This window comes from Rana temporaria, chromosome 3, assembly GCF_905171775.1.
Source record: "Rana temporaria chromosome 3, aRanTem1.1, whole genome shotgun sequence".
Lineage (NCBI taxonomy): Eukaryota > Metazoa > Chordata > Amphibia > Anura > Ranidae > Rana > Rana temporaria.
In genome coordinates this window covers 363,889,082-363,902,763 of record NC_053491.1, presented here as the reverse complement: position 1 = coordinate 363,902,763, position 13,682 = coordinate 363,889,082, and the positions used below count along the sequence as shown (strand labels likewise).

Sequence of the window (13,682 nt, the reverse complement as noted above, 5' to 3'; positions counted from 1 at the left end):
TCCTCAGAGGAAATCGAGTTATCTGGAACATGGTTAGGTGTGATTTTAAACTTTTTATAATAAACAAAAACGTACGACACTATACAGATTCTCTTTCCTCTATATATGAGTGGTGATAATATTGGCAGAAACAGAGAATCAGTGGTTACATCTCCGCTCACCAGTTTAAGCCCGATAGACCCACATGCAGTATTTCAAAAGGAGTCCATACCATCTGGTGAGTAAAAGCACAAAGGGGTTGTGTGGAGCACAGTTTACCGTGTGACAGTTTTGGAGCACTTTAGGATTTTCTGCACACCAGCACTTTGGACAAAAGCATTTTTGGGGACTTTAAACATATATGTTTGTAATTTACAATGTTAGATTATACATATTGTATATGCACAGTTGTGGTACTTTAGTTGGCTTGTTGTAAGCACATTGAATCTTTATTGTGTGCACTGTGGTTTGGTGTACATTATTTAAATTTGAATATTTACAGCAGCAACAGCATTGTACAGGCACATTCTTAGCGCAGGTTTGATTGCATTTACATAAGAGGGGGTTATACCTGGGTGCTTTCTCTTTTAGCAAGTGCATATTAACCTAAAGCCATCTGCACGATCCAAGTAGTTACAAGTATGAAGTACTATATCATTACAAAATGAAGATTGGTCACATGTTAAATGTGGGGTTGTACTTGCGTTTCTATTTTTTAATTTGATCAGTTTAGTATTAGTTTACAGATTAGGTGCCAATGGTTAAAATTCTCCTTAGGGAGTATGCAGGTAGATCCAGTCTTATTTAAATATGAGGCATCAAATGTCTGGTGTTCTCTTCGCTAAATGAGGTGTGGTATCATCATGCCAAAATCTATCTAAGGCCCTCAGAGAAGGCTGTGGGTGCCTATGAACCTGACAAAAGATTTAAAAAGATTGCTAAAAAGATTTTAAATTAGTCATCATCCATGGGAAGGAAAACATTCTACAAACAGCGCAGATTTCAAGCTGCCAATTTGTTCAGGATGGCTAGCCTGGCAAAATTCAACCTGAGAGCTGACTTTAGGCTACAAAAAAAAAGTCTCCAAGAACCCCAAAGTTTTATTGAAAGATCTGCAGGTAACCTTTGTGACACTTGGGGTCAAAGTGCATGAAATTACAATCAGAAAGATTGCACCAATTTAAAGCGGTATTAAACCGAAGTGTAATATATTGCAGGTTACTAAACATTAGAAGTGGTGGCTGCATTTTTTTTCTCTTTCTGTTTTTATCTGGTCAGCAACAGAACTCCTGTATTCCAGTGACCACACTCTGCAACCAATACATTGTTTGTCTCATACCTGTAAATAGGGAAATAATTCAGCGCTGAAAAATATGTAACAGTAAATTATGGTTGCAAGCCAGCACTCAAGGTAAATTAATATAAAATCCCTCAAGAAATATAATAAAAGCAGTGCAGCGCAAATTAAATGTAAATATAAACACTAATAAATAATGTCCATGAGAAGAAACAGTCCACAAGTGATTGTGAAAAGGCACAATGAAAATGACGGCATGCAATGTGGATCAAACGTGGCCAGAAATCCCTCCACCGCACACAGAGTGGCCTCTCACCTCACTGATTCGACCTATAATAGGTCACATGGCATGTAACTCATTCCCAGTATAACTACTTAGAACATCCAATCGATCAGCATACCATAGGTGTCGATCAAGGTCCTGAGCTTTGTCTCCAGCATGCATATGAAACCTAAATGAATACAATCTAGTGCTCTCTGTATAAGGAGTGTTTAATTGTAAAATAAAACAAAAGCAAAACTATTTACAAAGACGGCACTCAGACGCGAGTGCTTACAGACAGCATAGGAAACAATTGCAACAGCGAAGGCTGTGGGCGACGTCTGTCGTTACTCCTCCCCCTCGTACGCGGTGTCTGTAGGCGGGACTTCATCAGTGCGATGATGAAGTCCCGCCTACGGACGTAATGCATATGAGGTGGAGGAGTCACGACAGACGTCACCCACAGCAATCGCTGTTGCAACTGTTTCCTATGCTGTCTGTAAGCACTCACGTCTGAGTGCCGTCTTTTCATACCTGTAACTGATATATCGGCAAGAGAACATGTTCTTTTGAAAAACAGATTTACTGGCTGGATCACCAGATGAATAGGAAAAAAAAGCCTAAAAATAAAACAAATGCAGACATCACATCTAATAATTGGGAAGCTGCAATAGAAAAAATGCCTGCTATTGGGTTTAATACCACCTTAACTCGCAAAGATGTGCCAGGAGAAAAAAAACGTCACTGCACAAAAAAAACTAAAGTTAGTTACAGTTTGCCATAGTGCATATAGGTAAAGACCCAGCCCTCTGGAATAATGTGCTGTGCTGTTTGGAGATTGGCCACAGTGGCAGTAGACCTATGTGGTACAGACCAAAGACAGCATTTCAGGAGAATTTCATTCCAACTGTAAAGCATGATGGTGGAAATGTTATGATTTGTGGTTGCTTATCAGCTTCCGTGCATGAGAATTTTGCAGTAATCAAGTCAACAATAAAGTCATTAAATTGTGCTTAATGGGCACTTAAACCCCCCTCCTTCCCAGACCAAATTTTCAGCTTTCAGTGCGGTCACACTTTGGGCATTGATAGATGGCACTCCTTGGCATCGATAGGTACTGATTGGTGGCATTGAGATACGCTGGTGGGAACTGATATGCACTGTGTGGGCACTTGAAGGTGGCACAGATGAGGCAGCTGTGCCTCTTCCTCTTCGGGACCAATGTCCGTTACACAGAAGCCGGTGATCCACTTTTTTCTCCTCACGCTATCAGCATGAGAAAAAACAGATTACCAATCTAATGTTTACATCATGTGATCAGCTGTCATTGACACCTTACTCCGAGCACCCAAGTCTCATTGACTCAATGATCACAGAAGGCGCGTGCAAAGGATAGGATGTCCATTGACGGCCTCCCGGCAAAGTAGGTCCGTGCTGTAGCCGTCTTTCGGCTATAGCGCGGATGGGAACACGTTAATGATTATTTGAGGCCATCTGTCCACAAGTTTAAATTGAAGCAGATGTTTTAACATAAGTAACAGCTTAGAAAGAATAACTGGATAAAGATTAAAATCACATTGAAATGTTGTGGAATGATTTAACCACTCAATGTCACAAGGCTGGTGGGCAGCTTTCTGCTGAAGAGGGCAATATCAGCTTCTGAGGCCAAGGATATAAAGCAAGTCCCCTACTTACGAACAAGTTCTGTTCCGGGAGCTCATTCATAAGTCCAACTCATTCGTAAGTCCAAAAAACATCAGTGCTTGCAGACAAAGGCTGCGAGCACTGATCAGTGTGTTCTCGCTGGGAGAGTGCCCCTGTCAGAACACAATAGCACAGCTGGGGAGATCACTGCACCAACATTGCTTGTGTTGGTGCAGCGACCTTTTTCTTTTTCATTCAGCCTGCTGGGCCGCATTAAAAAAAAAACTGTGCAAACGTGTTCACATCTTTCAAAGTTGGCAACTCGTAGGTTAGTATGTAGCCAACGTACTGTACCTAATCTTTCAACAGAACACCATTACATCTCTTGAGATCTTTGTCCAAGAAATGATTGAAAAGAAATGCATCATGATTATGTATAAATATGCATTATCTTTAGGCACTCTATAAAGATCTAATGTTTGTGTGATGTATGACAATTTTCATTGTGTGCTTTTTTTCCCAGATGACTGTACAGAATAGGGACAAGAGGCCAAGGTTAAGGCCCACACAGGGCTAAAACATGTAAGCAAGGAAGGGTACTTATTTTTTTCTTTTTAACCTGTGTTAAATAAAATAGTACTGTGATTCCACCAACAAGTGCCAGTGTACAAATTCACATGATGGGGACACAACGATTTGGTGCACAAGGAGTTGAAGATTTTCTTCATGGAATTCAATGAAGTTTTTTTTTTTTTTATAAAAATAATGTCAAATATATTTCATTAATAGATACCAATGGTTTCTGAGACAACAGCATTTTCAAGTTTTAACAAAACCCAAGAGCATAGGAAATTAAATTTGAAGTTTAGCAATTCATTACCAGAGAACAATGTCACATCACCACCAAACCAATAATCAAAACTCTGTTTTAAGCTTTTGTTTTATTATAAAAATTAATTCTTTGTTACAATTCGGCTTACAGTAATAATGAAACTTTATACAAGGTCATTGGATTTTTTTTTAATTATACACAGCTTCCAAATAAAGCCCATATTTTACAAAAAATATATATATATGAAAAAAGAAAAAAAAAGAAAAAAACTGCTTTGAATGGAGTGGCTCTGAGATGACCAAATGTTGGCCGATAGCATAAAACAATACATCCTTGTGCAGCTCTGTCGTACCAGCGGCAGGAGATAGGAAGTGGAGAGAGTTAAAGCTTGGAACACGTATACGACATTCATACAGGATCAGTGCCATCCCAATGATCTAAACCTTCTCACACAATGCACTTACAAAATATCCACAAAATAAATTTTTTTAAAAAAAACGTACACTGATGTAGTCCATAGCACACACTAGATTTGCCCCTCACTGTCTATAGAACTGAAAAGTCCTACATGTAATAAACAGGTGAACGTTTCAGGAAGTTGAATAGGAAATGTGACAAGTAGGACAGGAGGCCCTATTAATGCACTGGTCACCAGACATGCTGATGAGAATGCGCCCATCTGGCAAAACAGTTTCTGTGATTGAGAGCCAAGGGGTATGTAACTATGGAAGAAGCGGAGTCTTGCTCTCGCTTTTTAACTTTTCCCATCTATATAAAAAGAGGGTTCAGCAGAAGTGAGGACTTTTTGCAGAAAAAAGCCGGTGAGCAGATGTGGGAAATATGGTGGGAAGAACATAAGATGTAAGGTGGTGAGCAGAGGCCTACCGTCCCCTGTACCCAAGACAGCTCTTTTTTCATTCCCAGCATTTCCTACTAAATGGAAATCGCACTAATTCAGTTATAAAGAGATGCCCTCATCTGGTCTATTCAGGGGTAAGTTTGTGTCTTTGTAAAATCCACAACCACTTTATACTCTTATCTGTACAGTGATCGCCTCTGGTTCTTTTCTCTGTGGCAGCCACCTGGGACATTGCTTGGGCCTAGCCATGAGCATGAAGAAAGATCACTGAAAGGGCTGGACATTTTGCAGCAACCTTCTCTAAAGACTGATTGGCAGGCAAGCACTGGTGTATAATAAGGTGGTTAGGGGTGGGTTAACGGGTCTGTGTTGAGCAGCTTTTGTTCGCCTCAAGAAGTATGAGGTATTACTTTCCTAAACAAGTCTATGGTAATGTAAAACCTGCTTGAAGCAGGTCACATGTAGGACAGAAGGACAACAACTGTAGGCCACATGCATTTTTTCCATGAATGCTGAATGATCTCACAAGCACCTCAAACCAATGCAATCAACACAAGCCCAAAACCGGCTGACCGGTCCTTATACAGACACTGTTACCTTGCTCCGAATAGGCAAGACGACAGGATCCCTTCATCAAAAATTAACTGAAGCAGAACTATGTACGTAGAGATTTGTATAAGTTGGACAAGCAGAGCCACGAAACCTCATTGTATTATAGTTTCTCCAAAAAAAAAAGTGGAGAACAGAATAGGCAACAGAATATTATATGAAAATTCATCCACAAGCAGAATGAAAAAAAATTTGGTCCCAAAAGATCCAGATATGGAAATATGATCGTCACAAAAATAGTGTGCATTTGGCAACAGCCCATTAAACACACACTTTTACAATATCTTAAAGTAGAATGAGCAAACCTTTTTCTCATTTTGGATAGAGCAAGGGAGAGTAATAAAAATTCATTAGATTCATTCATTAGATTTCCTTTCACTTCCTAACAGCCAAAACTAGAAATGAGAAGAAATCAATGCAAATTTAGGGAATGCCTTGGGGCCCCCAGGTCACGAGAACTAGTGGCCCCACTGGAAGATTGAGCTTTTATTATTTACTGAGGACAACCTAAATTTAGGATTTCTTTTACTTTCAATGAACTGGACAAATACAGAGGGTAGTTTTCCCCAACAGGGACACAGACAGCAATAAACGCTTAATATGCGGTCTGATCATCTCCACTCTGTCCAAAAAAAAAGAAAAAGTTTTGCCTTTAGTTATACTTTAAATCTTGTATTAAAAAAATATATATTTGCAAAAGGGAAGTGATAAATGGCATCAGCAAGAGGGAAGGTTTCTAAAGAGCAGAATAACTGCTTTGAGTAAAATTGTATTTTATACAGGCATTATCTGTAAACTTTTTGCACTGGTTCACATGTGATTACGTAAAAGGCACAGGTCCCCATGTCTTTGAAATAATTAACAAAAGGGTTGAATTTAGTTGGAGGCGCCCTATGCCTGGGAAAAAACAAACAAACAAAAAGCAGTATTATGTATCATGTTACATACAAGGCGCTCCCATGACGCAAGAATGAGGGAATACATATACTCAACTTTGTAAACATTTTACAAATTTGGTTTAAAATAACAGGAAATGGCAGATTTGATTTTATTTAGGCGTTAACCATCCAACACTGTAGGCTAATCTTTGGTTTGCCAAGACAGGGCTGGACAAAACCTAGGGACCAGGCCAACTATCAGAATCCTGCTGCTAATGTAGAACACTTTCCTGCTGTAGTCAATGGAAATGTGTACCAATTGGCTCTTGACAGATATAGAACTATCCAAGTTTTAAGAGTAGTTTTCTAGAATTTAAACTCATCTCTAACTAAAAGTGGAACTAAACCCTGCTCTTCTTTAAAGTCAAGGAAGCTGCCATCTAAGTGTCTGATCTGCCATTGTCATGGTTCTGCACATTTGATCAGTTATGACACAAGCCATTTGAAGGATTGATAGTTCAGTTGAGATCACAAGCTGGGAAAGAAACTGACACCACATCATTCAGGGCAAGCCTTAAAGGGGTTGTAAAGGTTCGTCTTTTATTTTCTAAATTGGTTCCTTTAAGCTAGTCTAGTGCATTGTTGGTTCACTTACCTTTTCCTTCCATTTCCCTTCTAAATGTTTTATTTCTTTGTTTGAATTTCGCACTTCCTGTTTCTCCCCAGTAAGCTTTCCACCATCATCCGAGTGGTGGCAAGTCTTACTGAACACCTTACTGAGGAAGAACAGGAAGTGAGAAATTCAGACAAAGAAAACAAAGAACAAAAACCTTTAGAAGGGATATTGAAGGAAAAAGGTAAGTGAACCAACAATGCACTAGCTTAAAGGAACACTAAAGGTTCGTTTTTTATTAGACCAATTGATTGCTGTAAGCTAGAGCATTTAAATATCACTTACCTCGTTTTTCCTTTTGACCTCCAAAATACAGTAATCCAGGTTTGAAAATGCCATTTCCTGTCTCTCCTCTTCTTGCTTTCCACCAGCATCTGAGCCGTTTTGCATGGTGGAAAGCAGAATGTGCTCACCCCCTCCCTATGACTACAGCCCTGCGTGAAGATGCTCTCTTATCCCTCACAGGCATGGAGGCTAAGCCTAATGGGATCTATTTCCCATTAGGCCGTGATGTAGCAAGAATGAATGCGCACCGCAAACCAGGAAGTCAGTGAGAATAACGATTCAGAAGTGCTGGGGGTGAATAAAACAGCACCATTTCAACAGGTATCAAACTAGTTATAATGCAAAACATTACTTTTTACTTTATCAGCTACTGTCAGACTTTAAGAAGAAAATATTTTTGTCTTTACAAGCCCTTTAAAGTTACCCATTTAGAAAATAAAAAACAAACCTTTACAACCTCTTTAAGGCTAGGTTCACACTGCTACGATGCAAGGACATGTGCAAATCGAGCATGGGTTTTCACATTGCATACAAAATTGCAGGCAGTTCATACTGCCCTATGCGAACCGCTTCGGGTGTCATTGCAAAGTTAATGACACCCCCAGATCGGTTCGCATATCGCAGTATGAATTGTCAATTCAGACAGGAATCAGATCTCATGGGTGTGAACACCTATGCAATCCGATTCTGGTGCAGACTAAAAAAAGGTCTGGCATGACTTTGGTCCAAATGCAATGCAAATTCAGCCATACAAAATGTATGGCTGAATTTGCATCGCACAGACATCACATGTGATTTGCGCAGCAGTGCGAATTACATGCAATGTCTGACATTACACCAATGTGAACCAAGCCTTAATGTAACCATGTTGGGAAACCGTTAAAATTATGGTTTTTAGTCCCACATTAAAGAAACAAATTCAGTTTATTACTTCTAGTGACCCTAACTCTAATGGCCCATGTCTCCTGGATCTTACCCAATCCAACAGTGCAGCTTTTGTAAGTTTTGCACTTGGAGTGCTCGATACAGGTGTCCCCTGCTATCTGCTTTGGTTTCATCCACCAACCTATACATCACTAGTAGTGACATAACAGTCTGAGGATGGAGCCACTCCTGGAGTGTCCAACGCCATAATGTTAGAGGTGGCATCACAGGAGGGGAGGGTAGTAGGTGACATGGGCTGCCTCAGAGGGGAGATCTCTTGCAGAAGACTTTAAGTGATTGGCAGGGTCATTTTAAGCCCTGGCCTAAACCACATTGCCAACTGTCTTACATTCCAATGACAACCTCCTGTAAGGTCTACATTACCATGATGACCTAACAAATTTAGTTGCGGCCATGCATAATCCTATAGGCTGGAGCTTCCTGTAGAACTATATGAGAAAGAAAGTTGTTTATCTAATGCAACCATAAAATGTGCAATTACAAAGCAAAACAGTCACAAAACCCTTCATAAGCCCATCACTAAAGGACACATTTTAAACTCCTGCATTCTGGTGACTGTACGAAGCAATTATCTGAACATACGGCAAGGATATATAAATGGGATATACACTATTAGAAAAATGTTACATTTTGCGTTTATAAATACAAATACAGTATCTACATCATACATGGTATAAAAACACTTAACATTCGCAGCTTCGGAAAATAGAAAATACATTTTCCAGGCTTTGCCTACCAGGGGAGGATCCAGCAGACCTCAGACAGGAGAAGGGTAAAAATGAACCTGCCATAATCCTAGAATCCATTCTATGCAATCGTAAACCCAATCTACTCAGAGCCCCGAAAAACTTAAAGCAGACCTTTTCCCCAAAACTATAGTCATTAAAAAACAGTAATTGTATATACGGTAATCACACTCGCATTTCTTTTGCTTCCGGCATTTCCAGGACACTGGTGAGGAAGCCATGGCCTCCCGCAGCTGTCCCCTGGGAAGTGCTTTCCTGGAAACGTATTCAGTTTACTGCAAATTCTCACTGGAGTATGGGAAAAGGGATTTTTTTCTCTCATTAAATATAGATATAGCAATTTGTGGGTTATGCTTTGCCATGGCTTCAGAAACGAGTGTTGGATGGCATAATGCAGCCTACTTTGCTAAAGTCTTCACAACATATAAACCATTCAAGATCTCATACAGCACACAAACAAAATGTGTGCTGTACACCATCGATGGGTTATCAAGCCCAAGAACAAGGTAGAAGAAGCCAGCCACCGATTTTTGCAAGTAAAAGCAACTATATTAAAATATTTTGCTATAATAATTATTTCAAAGATGTTGGTGGTTGAAAATGATGGGAGAGAGGTCTGCTTTAATTCTGGGGTAACCTGGCATGCAAATACTGGCCAGCTTCTTTTTACTAGCCATCTCCATCTTTCTAATGGCCATGGAAGCCAACCACTGCAGAGATAGCCAGGCTGTCTACCCGGAAAGCTGGCTTAAAATTTTCATACTATAGTACCACAAGATTTGGGACTAAACTCCAACTAAGATATTTAAGAGGAGCTACCTGCTGTGAAACCGTTCTAATCTTGTTGACATATTTTGGATCACGTTAGGTCCATTTTAAACACAAAAGCAAGCTACTCTGATCTGACAGGCGCAGACAAGCTGGAGGGCCCCAGTTAATAGTCCTGCACACTGGTTTTAGTGGTTTCTCCCAGCATGTGTCTGACATGACAGTAGTGGTATATTTCATTTGCGGGTTGTAGAGCAGATAGAACTTTTAGGACCCTGCAGGTAGTATAGAACTTCCAGAACCTTGTAAATATTGTGCTAGGACAAGGAGGAAAAAAAAAAAAGTAATAAAAACAGCTTAAAATATTTTCCCAGAGAGGTACAAGCTACCCCCCAAATCAGGCCATACATGGTTCGGAATTTGTCCGGTTTAGCATGAACTGGTCAAATTTTGACCCATGTATGGACAGGCTGACTGTACTCAAATCAATCTATCGATCCACTTGTGTACAAACAGCATGTCAGGTTTTTCCACAATCAATGCGACCAGCTACAGCCAGAAACACTGATCATTGTATTCTGACAGCTGGGAAAGCTTCTAACTGTCAAAATACAATACCACATTGGGAAGGATTCCCTCATCCACCTTGAGTGTGTGGGTGGGGGAATCTCCTCAAAAAAATTAATCATGTATGTGGCCAGCCTTGCGAGCATCATTTTGATATAACTGTCAATGCATTTTATTGTTTTCTTGTAATTAGTAATAAAAGGAATGGTGGAAAGGGGATGTGTTAATTTCATCAACTAACCTTACAACCTTTCAGTTAAAATTTTAGGTTCTCAGCCATTCAATAATTTCCTTCTGATGCTGCCGAATTTAGAACAGCTACAGGATAGTACACCTTCAGCTGACTTCTCTGCTATAATAGCTGGGATATCTTGGCCTATCAAATTTCTAATGATGCAGATGCTTCTTATGTGGACACGCATGCATGGTTGTCTGAATGAAGTGTGCAGGAAAAAGATCAGCAACAGTTTTAATGGGACCCTATAATGAAGTTGATTGTCACTGCCAGAGGCTGGAACTAGCCAAGTTCCAGAATTAAGTCAGGGGCAGGTGCTTCACTTGCATGGCACTTCAGAGTTATGGCAGCCTCCAGCACCGAGTAAAAGCCTGGGTTAACAGGAGGAGGGAAGAGCCACTGTGTGTTCACCAATTATAAAAAACATGTAAAAAAAAATAAAAAATTTACACAGTAAAAGGTCTGTTAAAATCTGTAGAAATCCAAGGTAAAAGACGGGCAGCACTACTTGGAAATTCAAATGGTGGTAACTTCATTTATTTAAATAATATAGGCAAAGAGTGCGCTCTTTAGGTGAAGTCTTCATCAAGGACTATTGTCCAGATGAAAACTACCAGCGTTTGAATTTTCAAGGAGTGCAGCCGTTTTTTTTCCCTGGTTTTGTTTTTTGCAGTCTGAGGTGTAGGAGGAGCCTCTGCAGGTGCTCAGTACCCAGTCTCTTGGGAAAGTGATCCAATCTAGGTCTTGGGGAAACGCACTACACATTTTTGTAAACACACTGTAGACCGGTCCAATCAAACAGAAGCGAACCGTGTATGATGGTTAAAATAAAAAAAAAAAACACATTCTGATAGTGTAGTCTAATTGGTTCACATAACGTATTCTGGATTTTCCCATCATTATAAAGTAGAATTCTACATGGATAAAAAATTTCTGTTCAGTGTTCATCTTGTTGAACTTAAAACTGAATCAAATGCCAAAGACAACCCAGGAAGTGTCAAAAGCAAGGATGAACTGGCACCAATTGCTGCTTTCTGAATACCGCCACCTACCCTGGTTAAGTCTGGACGTCTACTGTAGCTCACAATCACTCGGAATCTTTTTGGCATTAAGACTTCTTTGCTTCTGCAGCGTCCATTTAAGGCATTTTGTGTGTTCAGTTTGCAAAAATAGATATTTATATATATATTTGTACAATATACTGGCAGAGCAAAAATCCTTTGTACAAAAAATTTGGATCAGTGAGGGAATGAGCTGGGATTTGGGTTTATGGCACAGGGATGACGGAGTGAGCTAAGAAAATATATAAATATCCTTTTTCGCTATGTACAAATAGGTCCACTGGCTGAACTCTGCTCGCCGCTGAAGAATTCTGTGAAAATACAACTGTACATGAAGCTTTCCATGGACCCCCTTACTCCACAGGTTTTGTGTATATACAGGTGGGGGGGGGAGGGAATCTCAGGAAGAGTCTGTGCAAGGAGAGGGGGGCGGTGGGTATAAGTGATGAGAGTAACTGCGTTCTGTATAAGGGGATGGCGGGCAGCTCTCCTCGGCAGACAGGTACTGACTGCGTGGGGTTGGTGGTGGTGGGACTGGTTCCGAGTCATAGTTGAGATCACTGGTGTAGCCCTTTGCCGTAGCAGAGGTCAGGCGGTGGCTGGGGGTGTAGTCACTATCGCACACATCTGTGCTGCATGGCGTGGTTGGAGGAGCAAAATGACGGTAACTGTATGGTCGATAACTGGAGAGAGAGAGAGAGAGAGAGAGAAAGTAAAAAACAATACTGTATTGCAAACAAACCATAGTGTAGTCTTTAGGAGACCGACATATCTAAAGTAGGGACAGTAAAAATAGACCTGTAGTTGCACAGAGTACTCAGGACCTAAGCATTTTAAGATCATACTGGGATTTGTTTCACAAAAACAAGCAGAGCACAGGTAATTCTGCTTAAAGGGCAAGTTCACCTTTACAGACAATTCTGTCAGGTGAACTTACACAACACATTTTTAGACACAGATCACAAAAGCAGTGCATGCACTGGATCACATGGTACAAAAGTACCATAGGATCCAGTTCTGCATATTGTAGAGTAGTGTATGCACTACTTTTCCTTCAGTTCGGCACGATTTAAGCCCATTCAAATGAATGACATTAGGAGGAAACACATACACAACATTGGTATAATATTCAGTACTAAACCATCTGATGAAAAAGATTAGAGTTTAAAATTTAAAATGAAAAGGCATGCATCTGCATGCCAATACATGACGGTGCAATCATGTGAATGGCGAGTGGATTGAAAGTTCTGGGGATGAACTCCTAAAAATGTGTCTCTAAAAAAGTCTCTAAGTGGAGGCTGTAAAGGGAGGAAGGCCACTTCAGGCGTGGGCTGGGGAACCCGATCACTGAACAAAAGGAAAGAGGAGGACAGAGAAGCGCCAAGCCAATCCTTTAAAACAGCATAGGAATCTATTCAGTATACAAGTAGAAAACAAAACTAAAAACTTGCTTGAACAACTTCCGAGCACTTAGAGTGCTAGAGCAGGTGGGAGTGCAGTTTCACAAAAGCACAGGAGGACCGCCGGGAGGTCTCTATTGAGGGATCCACGAGCGCCGTGTGTTAGTCGCAGCTGGAGCCTCGGTAAACCTCATGAAGACGCCGGCTGTGTGCGTCTCCGTGAGAATGGTCCAGGGCTGACAAACTGGGGAGCCTCCCACACGCTGTCTGGCCAATCAGAACACGTTTCAAAGGCTTGACCATGCCTTCATCAGCTGATCCTCTAACAGTCACATCACATTTAGATAGAGGATACAATTAACCCACTAAGCTGCAATTATCGGTGTCAGCTGGGAAGATAACGATTAAAAAGCTAGATGCTGCAATTGTTAAAAAGCAAGTGTACGACTTTGAGACATAATTTAAAATGTGTTACACACACACACACACACACACACACACACACACACATACATATATATATATATATATATATATATATATATCAGCGTTTGACAAATTTGCCTGGAATCTAGGAGCCAGCAAAAAAAGTTAGGAGCCAGAAAACGCACCCCGTCCCGACGAGCTTGCGCACAAAAGCGA

The 13,682-nt window shown here is 40.5% G+C and overlaps 1 protein-coding gene across 2 annotated transcripts in view; it reads right to left on the bottom strand.

The window, feature by feature from the left end:
- Positions 1-1,059: 1,059 nt before the first annotated feature.
- LRP6 (LDL receptor related protein 6) overlaps positions 1,060-13,682 on the bottom strand; it is a 150,874-nt gene continuing 138,251 nt past the window's right edge. Inside the window, exon 23 of one of the 2 annotated variants that reach the window (XM_040345378.1) lies at positions 1,060-1,318. In XM_040345378.1, coding sequence (XP_040201312.1) covers positions 1,246-1,318 — 73 coding nt within the window. In that variant the 3' untranslated portion in view covers positions 1,060-1,245. Of the gene's footprint in view, positions 1,319-8,209; positions 12,324-13,682 lie in introns of those variants that run through there. The other variant, XM_040345377.1, reaches the window with a different exon arrangement.